This window comes from Macaca fascicularis, chromosome 16 (genome assembly GCF_037993035.2).
Source record: "Macaca fascicularis isolate 582-1 chromosome 16, T2T-MFA8v1.1".
Lineage (NCBI taxonomy): Eukaryota > Metazoa > Chordata > Mammalia > Primates > Cercopithecidae > Macaca > Macaca fascicularis.
In genome coordinates, this window is record NC_088390.1 from 46,857,169 (window position 1) to 46,878,132 (window position 20,964).

General features: G+C 43.6%; 2 protein-coding genes across 11 annotated transcripts in view; one reads left to right on the forward strand and one right to left on the reverse strand.

The window, feature by feature from the left end:
• The window catches only part of TUBD1 (tubulin delta 1), a 95,057-nt gene that overhangs the window by 45,806 nt on the left and 28,287 nt on the right, over nucleotides 1-20,964 (forward strand). The window lies entirely within an intron of this gene.
• VMP1 (vacuole membrane protein 1) overlaps nucleotides 6,120-20,964 on the reverse strand; it is a 139,320-nt gene continuing 124,475 nt past the window's right edge. For all 7 annotated transcript variants that reach the window (XM_045376090.2, XM_045376088.2, XM_045376082.2 and 4 more), the window contains 2 exons: nucleotides 8,341-8,443; nucleotides 6,120-6,944 (listed from right to left, as the gene is read on the reverse strand). In XM_045376090.2, coding sequence (XP_045232025.1) covers nucleotides 6,801-6,944; nucleotides 8,341-8,443 — 247 coding nt within the window. In that variant the 3' untranslated portion in view covers nucleotides 6,120-6,800. The remainder of the gene's footprint in view (nucleotides 6,945-8,340; nucleotides 8,444-20,964) is intronic.

A 20,964-nucleotide genomic window follows, 5' to 3' on the forward strand; every position in this document is an offset into this window, starting at 1 on the left:
GGAGCCAAGCAACTTTGTGCTTTAAAAAAAAAAAAAAGTTTATTTTAAATTAAGAGGAACAGATGTCCAATGTTTCAAAAAGCCACACATTTGTGGATTTGGCTGACAAACCCTCTAAGCTGCATTTTATTTCTGTTCCCATAGAGTCAGCCAGCCACTTGCAACTGACTCACTTCTCTCTGGGTCACAGTTTGGGCCAGTCTCCTGACGACAGAATTAGAATCCAGATATCAAATGAATCCAGGGTGCTTGGGTGGAGAGCAGGTGTTAAAAGCCATCTAAAACCACCCCTTCCCTGCTTTAATTTAGGAGTATCAACACCCACACAGCAAACTGCAAGGCTAGTGGGTCAAAGAGAATGAGCAAACAGTTGGCACCTGCCAATCCCAGCGCCATGCAATTTTAAAGGCAATGAGTAAGCAGCTGTCTGGAACAGGTTTTTGTATAACCCTTCTTAAGCGTACTGGTTAAATATGCAAATACATGTAGGTTATTTGCTGCAATTCAAGGCCTCACCCCCAAGGCAAACGCATTACCTCAGGTGAACTCTTGGCCTTGTTGGAAAGGGACATGATCCCTAGCTCCTGTCCACCAGACACAAATGACTCAATTGCTTCTCAAGTTTAAAGTAGATGATGTGCTTTTTTTTCTTGTCTTTGAGAATAAAGGAATTTATCTTCAGATACGAGGGTTTTGTGTGTAGTATCTCCTTTATGTTGTGTAAATACTGGAGAGACTTCAATAAATGTTAGAGATGTTACTTGGCTTTCAAAAACTTTAAACTCCTGCTTAGTTTTAATTTTTTGTAGCACCTCAAACAATTATTTATGAATAAAATGAAGCAGTTTTTTTTTTTGTATTTTTTTTTTAACAGAAATGAGATTCTCAGGTCTACTGAGGAAGATCTTGCATGCCATCAATTTTTTCATGGTTTAAAACCTATTTACCCAGCAAATCTCACTGGATTTTCTAGACTGACCTTGTAACAAGTGTTAAAAGCCGATACTCCCTTTTCTCCTCTTTACCTTCCAGATTCTTTAGTATTAATATATATATTTTTTGAGACAGGGTCTGTGTCACTCAGGCTGCAGTAGTGACACAATCATGGCTCACTAATGAGGTGATCCTCCCATCTCAGCCTGGGACTATAGGCACATGCTATCACACTTGGCTAACTTTTAAATATTTTGTAGAGAGGTCTCATTATATTGTTCAGGCTGGTCTCGAACTCCTGGGCTCAGGAGTGATTTGCCCGCCCTGGCCTCCCAAAGTGCTAGAATTACAGGCATGAGCAACCGTGATAACCAATATTCTTTTTTTTTTTTTTGAGACGGAGTCTCACTCTGTCGCCCAGGCGGGAGTGCAGTGGCCGGATCTCAGCTCACTGCAAGCTCCGCCTCCCGGGTTCACGCCATTCTCCTGCCTCAGCCTCCCGAGTAGCTGGGACTACAGGCGCCCGCCACCTCGCCGGGCTAGTTTTTTGTATTTTTTAGTAGAGACGGGGTTTCACCGGTTTAGCTAGGATGGTCTCGATCTCCTGACCTCGTGATCTGCCCATCTCGGCCTCCCAAAGTGCTGGGATTACAGGCTTGAGCCACCGCGCCTGGCCCAATATTCTTTATAATGAAAATAAATTAGTAAATGTCAATATTTTCAGGTGGGGAAGTTAACTTTTTTTGGTTTCTTCAGTAAATTTTTCACTTATCAAAAGTTTGATGTAGTATCTGCTAGAAAACAAAAGCGCATATGCTAAGAAAGCATTTTAAAATATATCTTTGCTTCTGGAGGAGTGAATGCAATGTCGTCAAATTCTTGCATGTATATCAGATGCTCAGTCTTTTTTTTTTTTTTTTTTTTTTTTGTGAGATGGTGTCTTGCTCTGTTGACCAGACTGGAGTGCAGTGGCACGATCTCGGCTCACTGTAACCTCCACCTTCCGGGTTCAAGTGACTCTCCTATTTCCCAAGTAGCTGAGATTACAGGCATACGCCACCACAGCTGGCTAATTTTTGTATTTTTAGTAGAGATAGGGTTTCACCATGCCGGCCAGGCAAGTCTTGAACTCTTGACCTCAAGTGATCCTGTCTTGGCCTCCCAAAAGGCTGGGATTACAGGCATGAGCCGCTGTGCCCCGCCTCAGTCTTTGGGAATGCCCAGCATGGTGGCTCACGCCCGTAATACCAGCACTTTGGGAGGCCGAGGCGGGATCGCTCAAGCCCGGGAATTTAAGACCGGCCTGGGCAAAATATTGAGACCGTCTTTCAAAATTTGAAAATTAGCCAGGTATGGTGGTGGTTCATGCTGGTCCTTGCCAGGGAGGCTGAGGTGGGAGAATTGATTGAGCCTGGGAGGTCAAGGCTGTAAAGAGCCATGACTGGCTGGGTGTAGTGGCTCACGCCTGTAATCCCAGCACTTTGGGAGGCCGAGGCAGGCGGATCACCTGAGGTTGGGAGCTCGAGACCAGCCTGATCAACATGCAGAAACCCTGTCTTTACTAAAAATACAAAATTGGTCGGGCGTGGTGGCACATGCCTATACTCCCAGCTACTAGAGAGGCTGAGGCAGGAGAATTGCTTGAACCTGCGAGGTGGAGGTTGCGGTGAGCCGAGATCGTGCCATTGCACTCCAGCCCGGGCAACAAGAGTGAAACTCCATCTCAAAAAAAAAAAAAAAAAAGGAGCCATGACTGTGCCACCACACTTCAGTAGTAAAACCTCATTTCAAAAAAAAAGCAGTGGCGGGGGGTGGTGGGTAACTTTTATTGCTGTACTTTTCTTTATTGAACTCTTGCTGGGATTATAGGCGTGTGCCACCATGCCCGGCTACTTTTTTGTATTTTTAGTAGAGAGGTGGTTTTTCCATGTTGGTCAGGCTAGTCTCGAACTCCCGACCTCAGGTGATCCGCTCGCCTCAGCCTCCCAAAGTGCTGGGATTACAGGTGTGAGCCATCATGCCCGGCCGTATTTATTGAACTCTTGGCCTCAAGGGATCCTCCTGCCTTGGCCTTCCCAAGTATTGGGATTATAAGCGTGAGCCACTGCACCCAGCCTATTTCAGTACTTTACATGTTACCGATTTATTCCTTAGATAAACTGTCCTTCTATCTCTTTTATTTTTATAGATGAAAGAAACCAAGGCTCTTTTAAACTTTCTCAGGTCACAAACTATGTGGAAGAAACCTGAACCACCATTAACACAGACTATTACACATGGGGGAAAATGGGTTTCAGAGTAATATATGGAAAAGCTTTTTGATACTAAAAGGTTGGGAATCTCTGTGACCTTCTTACACATGGGTCAGGCTAAACAATTCACCTCAGGGTACATAAGCCCAACTGGTTATTTAACTTAGCTAGTACATGATCCATACTCAGATTGAGTCATTGTTGAATGACTGGTGAAATGACAAAAAGCCTCATGTTGTCCTACTAAGGCTGTGGATAGCACAGAGCAAACTGTGGGCAGAGACTGAGCTTGTTTGTTTAGGAGCACTCAATACTGCATATGTTTCAATAATTAAACTAGTGTATTTAAGAAACTTCATTCTAGGTGGGCACGGTGGCTCACATCTGTGATCCCAGAATGTTGGGAGGCCGAGGCGGGTGGATCACCTGAGGTCAGGAATTCGAGACCAGCCTGACCAACATGGCGAAACCTCATCTCTACTAAAAATACAAAAACTAGCCTGGCGTGGTGGTGGGTGCCTGAAATCCCAACTACTCTGGAGGCTGCGGCAGGAGAATCGCTTGAACCTGGGAGGCAGAAGTTGCAGTGAGCCGAGATTGTACCATTGCACTCCAGCGTGGGTGATGGAGCGAGACTCTGTCTCAAAAAAACAAAAAATAAAAATAAAAAACAAAAAAACCCAAAAACTTCATTCTAGCATTCGTAGGGAATGGAGAGGTGGCTACTATCCAAATGAAAGTAAAAACCTCTTCCTTCCCAGACTCATACTCCAGATTATGCATACACAGGGAATGCAGAAAACTATGGGAAAACTGGACATTGCACATTTTCATGTGACACGGTCTGTTTTTTTTTTTTTTGTCTTGCTCTGTCGCCCAGGCTGGAGTGCAGTGGTGCTATCTCGGCTCACTGCAACCTCTGCCTCCTGGGTTCAAGCGATTCTCCTGCCTCAGCCTCCTGAATAGCTGGGATTATAGGCGTGTATCACCACGCCCGGCTAATTTTTTGTATTTTTAGTAGAGACAGGGTTTCTCCATGTTGGCCAGCCTGGTCTCAAACTCCTGACCTCAGGTGATCTGCCTGCCTCGGCCTCCCAAAGTGCTGGGATTACAGGCGTGAGCCACCGCGCCCGGCTGACATTGTCTGTTTTAAGGGAGGTGCTCCTCAGCTCTTCAGTGATAAACTGCTAATGTATTGCACTGCTTGACAGTCACCAAGTTGGAACATGATAAAACACTGCAGATGTGTAAGGCACAAAATGAGACTTATACAAAGTAGAGATGGAATTGCAAGAATTCCCAGGCCCTCTTTTTATTTACGGTGATACCAAACCATCCACTTGCAAATGCTCTGGTGTCTCATCAGCTGGAATTAAGTAGGTACTGTGTATCTTTGGGATCATGTAGTTGTCTCCACTTTGGTGGATACGAAAAACGAAAAAGGAAGGCACGAACAGCTGAAAAAGAAGGGTATCACACCGCCCCAGCTGGAATCCAGCAGGAACCTTTGGGCATGCCACAGCTGAACACTTAAAAGAGGAAAGAAGGAGAGCTGTTTTTCATTTATTTTGAAAGCAAATTCATTTGAAAGAGTGCATAAACGGTCATCATAAGTCAAACGTATCAATTACACCTTCAACCTAGGGAACACATTTTTTTTTCTATTTAATAATACACCATACTGAAATTATTTGCCAACGAATCCCAAAGATTTGGTACAAATAGTACAATTTGTATTTGCTTTCCTCTTTCCTTTCAGACAAACACCAAATAAAATGCAGGTGAAAGAGATGAAACATGACTAGAGGCCGACTTAGAAATTTATTCTGACTTGATCTAAAAAAAAATATGTTGGTTAATGTTAATCTATCTAAAATAAAGCGTTTTGGGAATTCTTTTCGAAGAAGGTCAAGTAACAGTCATACTGCTACAAAAGTCCCTGAAAAAAAAATTGTTAAGAAGTATAATAACCTTTTCAAAACCCACAATGCAGCTTACTTTTCCTTATTTATTTATTTGTGGTCATGAAAACTATCCCCATTTCCCCATAAAATCCTCCCTCCACACTGCTGCATTATGGCACAAAAGACTCAAAGTGCCACCAGACAGAAGGACCAGAGTTTCTGATTATATACAATGATGCTGGGTAATGTTTAAATGAGAACATTGGATATGGATGGTCAGATGAAAGATACCAAAATGTCAGACAGCCCATCGACTGGTGTTGCCATGAGATTCAACAGTCAACATCAGTCTGATAAGCTACCCGACAAGGTGGTACAGCCATGGAGATGTCACGATGGTAGGCAAAACAAGCAGACATTCAGGCAGGATTTGATAAAAAACAAAAACAAAAACAAAAAAACCCAGGCATTTCCGGCCTGTTGAGATCGAACCCCAATTCTATTCTATTCTGACATAATGCTCATAATGCTCCTAAAGGAAAAAGTAAAATTGCTTATTTTCCTCCCAAGCAAAACAAAATGAACAAGTTCAATCAAAAACGTCCCAATGGAAAAAAATAACATTAAGAATAAAACACTTACAGAAAGGCAAGAAAACTAGGTTACATATAAATTTGTGTCTGTTGAAACCAGAGTACAGGCTAGAAAACATTAACACAGATACGACAGAGTGTGGTTCTTTTTAGAAATGGGTAATTTCTCTCTCCAGTATCCTTTCACTTGTATGAAATATCTCTCCTCTCCTATTTTCACAAACCAAGAAATTCCCAGGTAGGCCAATCCCAGAGGTACCATTTAGCAGTATGCAGCAGCCCAGTCTCAGCATAACAAAACATGCCTTGGTAGTGGCTCTCTCATGCAAATAAAAGAAGGCTTAAGAAATCTTGTTGTAGGTGGATTAGGCAAGGCTGCCATTCAGCTGGTATAAGCTAAAAGTAAAAAATCAAAACGCTCAAGAAAACGGACACAATTTTGGAATGATCAAAGATGTCTTTATAAAGTTTTTTCCAAGACTTCATTCTAAATATACAGAATAAAAAATGGTGTCAGCTCACTTGTAAGACACCAACCAGATTTTCCTTATACTGTCTCAAAATTTAAAGATCAATTTCCCCAGAGGGTGTGCAATGCATCATAAAATGGCCCTTTTTTGAGGGTGGGAGAGGAAGGTTGGGCAGGATGGAATATTAAATTGTAACATGATAAACATGCAAGACTGTTATCCAATCTAGATAATTTATATACATTTTGATGACTTAGGAAAACAAAGCAATCATTTGTGACAAGCCTAAAAAGCTTGACATATTTAACATACTTAGGAACTTTTTTTGTGTGGTGGGAATTCTCTAATTGTATCATGTGGGCCTTTTGAAAGTAACAAACAGAAGGCCAGTCTGTTGCAAGTTTGCTGCTGAACATCACATTCCACCCTAAGAACACACAAGGTGGATTGGATTGAGGGTGGATACCTTACCTTAGCACAGAAGGAAAAAGTATGTCAGTGCAAAGTATGGACTGAACTGCTTTCAGGAAAAAAGTTGTAAAAATTGATACAGGTTGGAAAAGGGAATTTTCCTTCCTGGCTTGGAGTCCTCCCAATTGAAGGCAGAACCCGTCCACTCCAATTTCTGCAGTTTGAAACTTTCTCTGCTTATTTAGTTTTCTCCTCTGAGTTCAACCGCTGCTGGATTCGTTTGGCATAACTTTGTGCCATGGAGTTAATGATAGATAGGATGAAGTAACACACCATCACAACGACCAACTTTTCAAACATCCAGGACAACCAGTTTTCTCCCTGTAGAAATAAATGCAGAACAATGCAGTGAAAAAGGTTTCATTTGGTCAGTAGTAAAAAGAGGGTCATCTATAATGCTTTAAGGAAAATAATGAAAACTTGAAGTGTGTAACTTAGAAAACCTGAAGAATTAAAACTGAAAAGTAAGCAACCCCAGCTACTCCAAAACACCCATTCCTCTCCTTTTCACATCCAACTAGCAAGATTTCACGTTGTTGGATGTAAAATCAATGTTGATTCATATAGTTTAGAATGGGGTGAGTGTGAGGTTAGCTCTTCTACTAGGACCTAAGAAAAAACTCTTTGATTAAACTCAACTCCGAAGTTACCACGCAGATATTTGTGAGTACTGTCAAGACAGTTAAATATTTTTGTTCTAGTATTAGGAGCTGTTTTAAAAACACATAAATGTATCTGTTTCTGATGTCATGTTTGGTCAATTGAGGGCACCAAAGGTCCACATAAAGAGTGCAAGGCCATTAAAAAAACAGTGCTTCTGGCCGGGCGCGGTAGCTCACGTCTGTAATCTCAGCAGTTTGGGAGGCCAAGGCAGGCAGATCATCTGAGGTCAGGAGTTCTAGACCAGCCTGGCTAACATGGTGAAACCCTATTTCTACTAAAATACAAAAAATTAGCTGGTGTGGTGGCGCGCGCCTGGAATCGCAGCTACTCGGGAGGCTGAGGCAGGAGAATCGCTTGAACCCGGGAGGCAGAGAATGCAGTGAGCGGAGATTGCACCATCGCACTCCAGCTTGGGCAACAAGAGCGAAACTCCTGTCTCAAAAAACAAACAAACAAACAAACAAACAAAAAATGAACCAAACCAAACCAAACAAAAAATACTGTGCTTCCCTCGAGTTTCCCATTTCAGGTTATTGCTTACTCATCCTCTTCTAGTCATTTCCCTTTGCCTCAGAATCGTTTACAGAAAAGACAGTCTAAGTTTTAAAGTTCAGCTATGGTAAGAACCTTGGTGTATTAAAAAAATTATCATTTCCCCATGGGTGAAAAGAAAAACAGAGTGAAAATCAAAGGGAGATATTCAAGTCACCTCAGTAAGTCTAATACTTTGTTACGCTGTAAGTTTTAACTTTTTAATCCACCTGGGGAGTATATCTACTAATTTAAGATCAAGGCAACAACTCATTCTATGTAACAGAACCATTGTTTTCCATTGGCTCCACCCTTGTTTTTGGGAGAAGATGTACAGAAGTACACTTTCTAGTTTAAGACAAAGACAAATTTCCCAGTAGAGCATACACAGACACTCAGCTTCTGTCAAGGAACACTGGCAAACCAACCTCACTTATTTGCCTAAAAATGTGAGTGAGAGCTGTGAATGTAATTTCAGCCTGAAACTTCCCAGAGGGGAGAAGAAACCGGAATAAAGTCTTACCTGTGGTGTGCCCATTTCGCTTCTGTGGTGAAGCTTCTGCCGTTGAGCCTCCAGGTACTCCTGAAATGGCTTCTGCAGAGATGGACCTATGCCGGGGACAGCACTGGAAGCAGGCAGGGTACAGTAGCCCGAGGAAAAAGACACATTTGGGAAGAAAAGCAGGAAAAACGTTAAACAAAATGCACTTACCACCTGGACTCAAAAGGCAGGGATTGTATAGGAAGAGGAATAAAATATAAAAATCAGAGAACTGCTGAAATTCTGTGAGCTCTTTCTAGTAAAAAAAAAAAAAAAAATTCTTCCTTCTAACAACCCCTTAAAAAGCAAAATCTCTCCCACCAACACGTCTGGGAGAGACTAAGAGCTGTAAATCAGGAACCGCTCCCAGCAAAAGAGTTAGTCCCAGAGTAAGGCCAGCTCAGCTGATACTGTACTCTGGTGTGGCACAAAGAATAAAATGAATGACTTCTCAGAAGTCCCACATTTATCACCACCAGTTCCTGTAAGAACTGGTTTGAACCAATTAATAAGGAAATGACTTATGCTTGTGTCATCCCTAGTTAAAAAAGAAACTGCCCGCCCTCTCTCTGACTTGTCCCCTCTTCTCAGAGGGGGCGGTCTTTCTCAATCTAAGTCCTTATTAGGACAATCTGTGCGTCATCCTTATCCAAAAAGAATGCATTAGCAAACTTGGGAGGCACCTCCCACTAGTCAGAAGTCAGTGATTAACAAAGGAACAAAGAAGGAACTATGAACTTTGAATCATTTCATGGTTTATGGTAGACAGTTTGCACAGAAACTCCAGTACATTAGTAACAACTTGTTCTGAGATGACTGGGATAGTGATCTTTGATACATTTATGTACTCGGAGCTCCTTCTCACCCAGAATACATGGAGGCAGTGCTGTTAAACCGGTTTGGCAACTGTAGCTAACAGGCTCCTGTTTTAGACATGCTTGCAGGCGTTTTTAAAAATGGTAGCTTGGGGCAACTTAGAAAAATCAAACATCTCTATTTTCTGTACCTTTTAGTTTGTTATCTGTCACATAGGGCTAAGGACGTAAATAAGTTCAAACTCTTTCTTACAGCCAGCCAGAGATTCCAATATGTACTTGCAACACTGCCTAATGCTTGTCCTGTTAAGTATCCTGACTCAAATTCACTTCACTTCTTTTTTTTTTTTTTTTTTTTTTTTTTTTTTGAGACTGAGTCTTGCTCTGTCGCCCACGCTAGAGTGCAATGGCGTGATCTCGACCCACTGCAACCTCCACCTCCCGGGTTCAAGTGATTCTCCTGCCTCAGACTCCTAAGTAGCTGGGATTAGAGGTGCCCTCCATGATGCCCAGCTAATTTTTGTAGAGACGGGGTTTCACCATGTTGGCCAGGCTGGTCTCGAACTCCTGACTTGAAGTAATCTGCCCACCTCAGCCTCCCAAAATGCTGGGATTACAGGTGTGAGCCATGACACCTGGCCTTACTTCACTTTTTTTTTTTTTTGAGATGTAGTCTTGCTCTGTTGCCCAGGCTGGAGTGCAGTGGTGTGATCTTGGTTCACTGCAACCTCTGCCTACCGGGTTCAAGCAACTCTCTGCCTTAGCCTCCTGAGCAGCTGGGATTACAGGCGCTTGTCACCATGCCTGGATAATTTTTTTGTATTTTTAGTAGAGAAGGGGTTTCACCATCTCGGCCAGGCTGGTTTTGAACTCCTGACCTCGTGATCCCCCTGCCTCAGCTTCCCAAAGTGCTGGGATTACAGGTGTGAGCCACTGCACCTGGCCTTCACTTCTTTTCTAGAACAATTCCTTGCTACTTTTTATAACAAAAAGCAGGAGTAGAAGAGTTTTTGCTATTGTATTTTTATCAGATGCTAACGCATCCCTAACTTCTGGCTGAATTCTTTTCTTTAATCCTATTTATCTATCAGTCACCAAATACTTATTTGATTCCTTTTGTTGGGAAAAAAGCCAAAAAAACAAACTGCCCACAAGGAACTTAAAATCATTTATGGGCATTTGGATTCAAAACACAGGCAGATGCGCACACACACACACACACACACACACACACACGAACTGATCTGTGAACAAAATAACGTACAATTCAATATTAAAGTTTTTGGTACAGAAGATATATACCAAAGGAACTGGAGGGAGAAAAGAGAGATCAGTGAGGGGTGAAGTTGTCAAAAAGGTCCTTTAGGCCGTGTACGGTGGCTCATGCTTGTAATCCCAGCACTTTGGGAGGCCAAGGTGGGAGGATGGTTTGAGCCCAGGAGTTCAATACCATCCTGGGAAACATGGTGAAACCCTGTCTCTACAAAAAATACAAAAATGAGCTGAGAATGGTGGCATGTGCCTGTAGTCCCAGCTACTCAGGAGGCTACAGTGAGAGCCCAGGAAGCTTAGGGCTGCAGTGAGCTGTGATCGCACCACTGTACTGTACTGTAGCCTGGGTGACAGAGACCCAGCCTCAAAAAAAAAAAAAAAAAAAAAATTATTTAGGCCGGGCGCGGTGGCTCAAGCCTGTAATCCCAGCACTTTGGGAGGCCGAGACGGGCGGATCACAAGGTCAGGAGATCGAGACCATCCTGGCTAACACGGTGAAACCCCGTCTCTGCTAAAAAAATACAAAAAACTAGCCGGGCGCGGTGGCGGGCGCCTGTAGTCCCAACTACTCGGGAGGCTGAGGCAGGAGAATGGCGTGAACCCGGGAGGCGGAGCTTGCAGTGAGCTGAGATCCGGCCACTGCACTCCAGCCTGGGCGGCAGAGCCAGACTCTGTCTCAAAAAAAAAAAAAAAAAAAAAAAAATTATTTAGTGAATACTGAAGAAGTACAAAAGGCCTGAACACACATAAATAATAAATGTGAATACTGCACTGATCAGACCAGAAGACCTGTGACAGACATCAAAGACAGTGTGAACAATCTAGAGAACTCATTACCTTCAGACTAGCCTCTCACTGAGCCACCGTGCCTGGCCCTGACTTTTAAGTGGCCTTATGTTAAGGAGGTAGACTAGTAATCTTTTCTTATATATTATGGGTGGGAATGCAAATAGCTCATCCATTTAGACTAGAAATAAATGACATGAATATAAAAAATATATAAAATATTTTAAATATATATAATTAAATATATGAATAAATATATGCACAAAAAAATTGACTTTGAAAACTGCAAATTTATGTGGCTGGGTGCGGTGGCTCCTGACTGTAATCCCAGCACTTTGGGAGGCTGAGGCGGGTGGATCACCTGAGGTCGGGAGTTCGAGACCAGCCTGACCAACATGGAGAAAGCACGTCTCTACTAAAAATACAAAATTAGCCGGGCGTGGTGGCACATGCCTATAATCCCAGCTACTAGCGAGGCTGAGGCAGGAGAATCGCTTGAACCTGGGAGGCAGAGGCTGCGGTGAGCCGAGATCGTGCCATTGCATTCCAGCCTGGGCAACAAGAGTGAAACTACTTCTCAAAACAACAACAACAACATAAAGAAAACTGCAAATTTATAAGAAATTTCTTTTTCAGGCCGGGCGCGGTGGCTCAAGCCTGTAATCCCAGCACTTTGGGAGGCCGAGACGGGTGGATCACGAGGTCAGGAGATCGAGACCATCCTGGCTAACACGGTGAAACCCCGTCTCTACTAAAAAATACAAAAAAACTAGCCGGGCGAGGTGGCGGGCGCCTGTAGTCCCAGCTACTCGGGAGGCTGAGGCAGGAGAATGGCGGGAACCCGGGAGGCGGAGCTTGCAGTGAGCTGAGATCCGGCCACTGTACTCCAGCCTGGGCGACAGAGCGAGACTCCGTCTCAAAAAAAAAAAAAAAAAAAAAAAAAAAAAAAAAAAAAAAAAAAAAAAAGAAATTTCTTTTTCATAAATCAAGTTTTTTCTCTTTAACAGTACTCTGGCCAGGCGCAGTGGCTCATGCCTGTAATCCCAACACTAGGGGAGGCCGAAGTGGGGAGATCACGAGGTCAGGAGTTCGAGATCAGCCTGGCCAACACAGTGAAACCCTGTCTCTACTAAAAATACAAAAATTAGCTGGGTGTGGTGGCACATGCCTGTAATCCCAGCTACTCAGGAGGCTGAGGCAGAAGAATCTCTTGAACCCAGGAGGTGGAGGTTGCAGCGAGCTGAGATCACGCCATTGCACTCCAGCCTGGGTGACAGAGTGAGACTCCGTCTCAAAAAACAAAAAACAAAACAAAACACAAAAAACAACAGCCTGGCCAACATGGCGAAACCCTGTCTCTACCAAAAAGACAAAAATTAGGCCAGCTGCGATGGTTCACGCCTGTAATCCTAGCACTCTGGGAGGCCGAGGCGGGTGGAGCACCTGAGGTCAGGAGTTCAAGACCAGCCTGGCCAACATGGTGAAATTCTGTCTCTACTAAAATACAAAAATTAGCCGGGCATGATGGCGAGTGCCTGTAACCTCAGCTACTCAAGAGGCTGAGATGGGAGAATCGCTTGAACCCAGGAGACGGTGGTTGCAGTGAGCCCAGATCGCACCACTCCACTCCAGCCTGGGCGGCTGAACGAGACTCCGTCTCCAAAAAAAAAAAAAAAAAAAAAATTAGCCGGGCATGATGGCAGGTGTCTGTAATCCCAGCTACTTGGGAGGCTGAGATGGAAGAATTGCTTGAACCCGGGAGACAGTGGTTGCAGTGAGCCCACATTGCACCACTTCACTCCAGCCTGGGCAGCTGAGCGAGATTCCGTCTCAAAACAAAAAAACAAACCCCCCCCCCAAAAAAAACCAAAAGTAGCCAGGCATGGTGGTGCATGCCTGTAATCTTATCTGCTAGTGGGGGCTGAGGCAGGAGGATCCGCTTGAACCTGGGAAGCGGAGACTGCAGTGAGCCAAGATTGTGCCACTGTACTCTACCCTGGGCAACAGAGTGAGACTCCATCTCAAACAAAAACAAAAACAAGGCCGGGCGCGGTGGTTCACACCTGTAATCCCAGCACTTTGGGAGACTGAGGCAGGCGGATCACTTGAGGTCAGGAGTTCGAGACCAACCTGGCCAACATGGCGAAACCCCGTCTCTATTAAAAATACAAAAAATTGGCCGGGCGCGGTGGCTCAAGCCTGTAATCCCAGCACTTTGGGAGGCCGAGACGGGTGGATCACGAGGTCAGGAGATCGAGACCATCCTGGCTAACACGGTGAAACCCCGTCTCTACTAAAAAATACAAAAAAAACTAGCCGGGCGAGGTGGCGGGCGCCTGTAGTCCCAGCTACTCGGGAGGCTGAGGCAGGAGAATGGCGTGAACCCGGGAGGCAGAGCTTGCAGTGAGCTGAGATCCGGCCACTGCACTCCAGCCTGGGTGACAGAGCGAGACTCCGTCAAAAAAAAAAAAAAAAATACAAAAAATTAGCCAGGTGTGGTGGCATGCGCCTGTAATCCCAGCTAGTCGGGGGCTGAGGCGGAAGAATCGCTTGAACCCGGGAGGTGGCGGTTGCAGTGTGCCATTGTCCTCCAGCCTGGGGAAAAAGAGGGAAACTCTGTCGCAAAGCAAAACAAAAACAAAAACAAAAACCAGTACTCTAAGTTGTAATTTAAATCTACCAGGGATAGCCATAGTCAAGCCATTATTTAAGAGAAAATTAAGAACCAAGGCCCAAATGTTAGAAAGAGTAAAATGGGCCGGGCGTGGTGGCTCAAGCCTGTAATCCCAGCACTTTGGGAGGCCGAGACGGGTGGATCACGAGGTCAGGAGATCGAGACCATCCTGGCTAACACGGTGAAACCCCGTCTCTACTAAAAAATACAAAAAAAAGTAGCCGGGTGAGGTGGCGGGCGCCTGTAGTCCCAGCTACTCGGGAGGCTGAGGCAGGAGAATGGCGTAAACCTGGGAGGCGGAGCTTGCAGTGAGCTGAAATCCGGCCACTGCACCCCAGCCTGGGCAGCAGAGGAAGACTCCGTCTCAAAAAAAAAAAAGATTTGTTTTTTAGGGAAATGAGGAAGGGACTGGAAATAATAATTCTAGATTCCCTTCAAAATAATTTGAAAAGGTAAATAATTTGCCATTGTAAGTCCATTAAGAGATACACTTTTTGTACCCATAATAATTTAAAAAAGAGATATGCTTTAGATGATAGATACATTGTAGCTGATAGAGTATATCACATGATGTGTATTCACATGATGTATAATTTATCTTGAGGATAATGCTGAGATTAATATATCAATTTGTTATGTGTCTCTATGTAGGTTTCCATGAAAGACTAGGAAAACAGCTGAAAACAGAAGAGGTTAAAAGTTTTATTTATTATTATTACTTTTCTTCTTTTTATATTTTATAGAGATGGAGTCTCACTGTGTTGCCCAGGCTGTTCTCAAATTCCTGGCCTCAAAAGATCCTCCCACCTTAGTTTCCCAAATTGTCATCAAAATTTTAGTTACTTCTGTTTTCCATTTCTCTACCTCTACAAACAATGGCTTAGGCTACTGATGCCTCAGCTTCAACAAAGTACTCTTATACTATAGTTTGCTTAATTATCACTAAAGCTATTTTAGTAATGGACTAGATAAAAATAGAAATTACAGCTCTCACTCTTAACATGCATTTAAGGCAAACAATAATGCCAGCTCTAAATCTTATCCATCAAGTTATTCTCAAGCAGCAGACCAGAAGCAAGAGTCCATTCTGACATTTAAGATTAACTTAAAGTGCACACATGGGGTGGGAGTAATAACTTGCAACACAGTTCAAAGGCTTTCCATAGTTGGTTTAGGAAATACCCTAAATGCCATTCTTCCCAAGCCATTACATTCTTGCAACCCTGTGCACCTTGCTAAAGACTCTAATCTCATCCCATAGTAAGTCGGGGAAGTCCTCCAATTTGCCCTTAAGCTCTGATTAAATTCAAATAATTACAATTTCGGCTGGGCGTGATGGCTCATGTCTGTAATCACAGCACTTTGGGAGGCTGAGGCGGGCAGATCATCTGAGGTCAGGAGTTCGAGACCAGCCTGGCCAGCATGGTGAAACCCTGTCTCTACTAAAAATACAAAAAAAAAAAAAAAAAAAAAAAAAGGTTAGGCACCATGGTGGGCGCCCGTAGTCCCAGCTACTCGGGAGGCTAAGGCAGGAGAATCGCTTGAACCTCGGAGGTGGTTGCCGTGAGCCTAGATTGTGTACTGCACTCCAGCCTGGGTGACAGAGTGAGACTCTGTCTCAAAACAAAACAAAACAAAGAATTACAATTTTGTGACACAGAAGAACACAAAGTAGGAGGAGAACAAACAGACACAGAACTATTTTTTTAGTCAACTGCAGGACTAAAATATACCTAAACTAGCTATGTAAGTAGGTACTTGGCTCTAGGTGAGAAAGCTTTAGAAAAACAAAAGAAGGGCTGGGTGCGGTGGCACACACCTGTAATCCCAGCACTTTGGGAGGCTGAGGTGGGCGGATCACAAGGTCAGGAAATCGAGACCATCCTGGCTAACATGGTGAAACTCTGTCTCTACTAAAAATACAAAAAAATTAGCTGGGTGTGGTGGCAGGCGCCTGTAGTCCCAGCTACTCGGGAGGCTGAGGCACGAGAATGGCGTGAACCCAAGAGGCGGAGCTTGCAGTGAGCTGAGATCCGGCCACTGTACTCCAGCCTGGGCGACAGAGCGAGACTCCATCTCAAAAAAAAAAAAAAAAAAGAAAGAAAGAAGTAAGGCCGGGCGCGGTGGCTCAAGCCTGTAATCCCACCACTTTGGGAGGCCGACACGGGCGAATCACGAGGTCAGGAGATCGAGACCATCCTGCCTAACCCGGTGAAACCCCGTCTCTACTAAAAAATACAAAAAACTAGCCGGGCGAAGTGGCTGGTGCCTGTAGTCCCAGCTACTCGGGAGGCTGAGGCAGGAGAATGGCGTGAGGAGGAAGCGGAGCTTGCAGTGAGCTGAGATCCGGCCACTGCACTCCAGACTGGGGGACAGAGCGAGACTCCGTCGCAAAAAAAAAAAAAAAAAAAGAAAGAAAGAAGTAGTTCTGGCATCATGACTCACGAGTTTGAGACCAGCCTGGGCAACATGGCGAAATCCTGTCTGTACTAAAAATACAAAAAAATTAGCCAGGCATGGTGGCACATGCCTGCAGTCCCAACTACTCGGGAGGCTAAGGCACAAGAATTGCTTGAACCTGGGAGGTGGGGGTTGCAAATGAGCCGAGACTGCACTCCAGCCTAGGCGACAAAAAAAAAAAAAAAAAAGTCGATCTCATTTGCTTTTCCTTGCTGTGAACCTTCAACACAGTGGGTAGAAAAATCTTAGTGGGTAGTAGTATCTTCATATTTTTATTCCTGGCACAAACATAACAGCATATATAAGATTAAAAAAAAAATTTCCACTGGGCCTGGTGGCGCATGCCTGTAGTCCCAGCTAATTTGGAGGCTGAGCAGGAGGCTCTCTTGAGCCCAGGAATTGGGATGGAGGCTTAGTGAGCTATAATCATGCCTGTGAATAGCCACTCCGTTCCAGCCTGGGTAAAACAGTGAGATCCTGTCTCCGAAACAAACAAACCCTTTTCCAACAAATGATGCTAGTGGCAATTTTTACACTTTTGTTATTGTTAACTTCTGTTTAAAAAAAAAACAACTCAGTAATGCAAATAAAAGGTTTTTTTCATTTAAAGAAAAAAAACATAGACTCGAAACATACTCAGAGCTCAAAATTGGTTTCATGGGAACAATATTTTCCCATGCTTACATACCTAGAATCTGTTAAACAGACCTAAGACAAAGTTACTGGCAAACTTAAATATCATAAAAAGAAATCGTAAAAAAAAAAAAAATATATATATATATATACACACACACATATATATATATATATATATATATATATCCATTCAAAATAACATTTGGGCAAAATTCTGCCAAGAGCCCTAGCCAAATTGCAAACAAAATCTATTATTTTTCTATGGTTTTTAATGTATATGTTACTCTGCTTCTGGAAATCACTTATGTGACAAGAAATCTGTATTTTAGGCTGGGTGTGATGGGTCATGCTTGTAATCCCAGTACTTTGGGAGGCTGAGGCAGGAGGACTTGAGGACAAGAGTTTGAGACCAGCCTGGACAACATAGTGAGACCCCTGTCTCTACAAAAGTTTAAAAAAATAGCTGGGTGTAATGGCAAGTGCCTGTATTCCTAGCTATTCAAGAGGTTGAGATGGGAGGATCCTGTGAGCCTAGGAGTTCAAGGTTAAAGTAAGCTAGGACTGAACCACTGCACTCCAGCCTTAGTGAAAGAGCAAGACCCTGTCTCTCTCTCTCTCAATAAATCAATAGATTAGATAGATAATAAATAAATAAGATCTGAAATCTGGCCAGGCAGGATAGGGTGGCTCATGCCAGTAATCCGAGCACTTTGGGTGGCTGAGGTGGGAGGACTGCTTGAGTCTAAGAGTTCAAGATCGGCTTGGGCAACATAATAAGACTCCTGTCTCTACACCCACACACAAAATTAACCAGGTATGGTGCACACCTGTAGTCCTAGTTACTCAAGAGGCTGAGTGGGGAGGACTGCTTGAATCCAGGAGGTCGAGGCTGTAGTGATCTAAAATCACACCACTACTCTCTAGCCTGGGCTACAGAGGAGAACCTGTCTCTTAAAAAACAAACAAACAAGATTGATTCACCTTGTTGTTTAGTCCTATTTACAGAGTGTATACTTAAAGTCTAAGCAGTTGGCTGGGTGCGGTGGCTCACACCTGTAATCCCAGCACTTTGGGAGGCCGAAGCAGGTGGATCACCTGAGGTTGGGAGTTCGAGACCAGCCTGACCAACATGGAGAAACCCCGTCTGTACTAAAAATACAAATAAAACTAGCTGGGCATGGTGGTGCATGCCTGTAATCCCAGGTACTCGGGAGGCTGAGGCAGGAGAAGTGCTTGAACCCGGGAGGCGTAGGTTGCAGTGAGCTGAGATCGCGCCATTGCAGGCCGGCCTGGGCGACAGAGCGAGACTCCGTTTAAAAAAAAAAAAAAAAAAAAAAGTCTAAGCAGTTGAAGTCTCTAAGCCTAAGAATATTTTACCAGCATTAATAAAGTAATTTTTTTTTTTATTGAATGTAGGCTCTGCTCCTTTCTCAAATACTTTTTTGAGGATCTTAGCATTAATGTGAGCACATAGGTTACATTTACCCTTCTGAAAAACATTCTGACATAAATTCTAGTAAGGAGGCGATAGCCTCTTTACAAACAGTAATACGCCTTTTGTCTTAGAAAAAAGTCTGGGCACAACAGTTTTTTACCTTTATTCCATTGTTTGTGCTGGGTTAGTATTCCCTCTGATGATTAATCACAAAGCCTAAAGAATCTCAGACTGTCATAAGTCAGATGCCTGAAAGCTTATAAATGAGAAAAAAAAATTTTTTTTTTTTTCAGGAGAAGATTCAGGTCAGGGTACTATAAAAAGTAAAGGGTGCTGGGCTTGGTGGTTCACTGTAATCCCAGCACTTTGGGAGGCCAAGGTGGGAGGATCACTTGAGCCTATGAGTTCAAGACCAGCCTGGGCAATATAGTGAGACCTCATCCCTACAAAAAATTTAAAAATTGGCTGGGCATGCTGGCATGCGACAGGAGGTGGGAGAATCACCTGGGCCTGGGAGGCAGAGGTTGCTCCAGCCTGGGCAACAGAGCTAGCCCCTGTCCCCACCCCCACCAAATCTGGATAGCCCAACTTCAGGAGACTGAAAACCTGTGCCCTGAGTTATAAAATTTAATTATGTTCTAAATGAATATCAGGGTCTTTAGAATTTTCTTGATTGAATGACGACCACTGTATGTAAATCAATACATCAAATTTATCCTCTGACCCCAGAGAATTCTATCAATTGAGATTTGGCCCAGGAGCACAGGAGTAGACTCCTATGTAGAAAATGGTTCTGTTCTAACTGAAGCCAACAACCGCCTCTTCTGCTGAAGAGACTGAATTTTACATTTAAGGCACTAGTAGGATACACTTTCAGGAATGAAATTAAAGTCCTTCCCTATCCTATTCTCATTACAAGCTGATCTGTTACATGTACAAAAGAGGCAAAAAGAGGGTGTGGGAGAAGATGAGCAACAAGACAGCCTAGCAATTCCCTTTCTCGGTAACAGTCTTGTAGATAATTCTCCGTCTTCAGAAATGTGCATATTTTAGTCAAACATTATAGAGTTAAATTTTCCTTCCTGCTCCCTAGGCAGTGATCTAAACAGGCTTAACGGTTAGTATTTTAATGAGTTGTCATTTCCTGTCTGATAAAGATTCTCACAGTATTTAACCACCAGTTTCCCTGGGGACCAACCAATACTAGAGCTGTATTCATAGTGACTCAGAATGGACCTCAGACTCTTGCCCTTATTCAAAAATGACAGATTGCCCTCCACATGAAACTGCCTTTCCTAGTAAGGTAGACTGCTCGGAAAAGGGTGGGGGAGTTTATCATGCAATCTTTCTGAAGAAGCCAAAGGCCATCATGCTGACTCATTAATATTTACAGCCTTCCAGCCCTTTATTAATCCAGAATAAGTAAATGAACAGGTGCTAACTGAAAATAAACTCATATTTAACCCAGTAAAAACAGGATCTAGTTATTCTGTGTGACTGGAATGAAAATGTTATTATCTTTACCATTTAACTGAATGGAACACATGAATCTTTTTGTTTTGTTTTGTTTTGTTTTTGGAGACAGAGTCTGGCTCTATCACCCAGGCTGGAGTGCAGTGGCGCAATCTCGGTTCACTGCAACCTCCACCTCCCGGCTTCAAGCAATTCTCCTGCCTCAACCCTCTGAGTAGCTGGGATTACAGGCATACGCCACTATAACTGGCTAGTTTTTGTATTTTTAGTAGAGACAGGGTTTCACCATGTTGGCCAGGCTGCTCTCAAATTCCTGACCTCAAGGGATCCGCCTGTCTTGACCTTCCAAAATGCTGAGATTACAGGCATGAGCCACTGTGCCTGGCTGAGTATATGAATCTTTGAAGCTGATACTGTAAGAAAAAACTGGTAACTGATGTATTCTACTTGCTTTGGATCTGAAATGTGGTAGCCCCCTAATCATGTTTCTTTACATCCAGGATCTTGGAATGGCACCCCAGCATAAAATAAATTCAGGATGGCCGGGCGCGGTGGCTCAAGCCTGTAATCCCAGCACTTTGGGAGGCCGAGACGGGCGGATCACGAGGTCAGGAGATCGAGACCATCCTGGCTAACACGGTGAAACCCCGTCTCTACTAAAAAATACAAAAAACTAGCCGGGCGAGGCGGCGGGCGCCTGTAGTCCCAGCTACTCGGGAGGCTGAGGCAGGAGAATGGCGTAAACCCGGGAGGCAGAGCTTGCAGTGAGCTGAGATCCGGCCACTGCACTCCAGCCCGGGCGACAGAGCCAGACTCCGTCTCAAAAAAAAAAAAAAAAAAAAAAAATAAAATAAAATAAATAAATAAATAAATAAATAAATTCAGGATGAAAATCACACACTATACTAGAAAATCTAGTGCTTTCTCATATATACAAGTTTGGACTGACAGTCTCTGGCACCTTCTAAAATTCATTGTGATTTGACACCAGGATTTGGGATTAAAACATCTTGAATTTCATTCACATCTGTGCCCTTTCAAATGATTAAAACCTC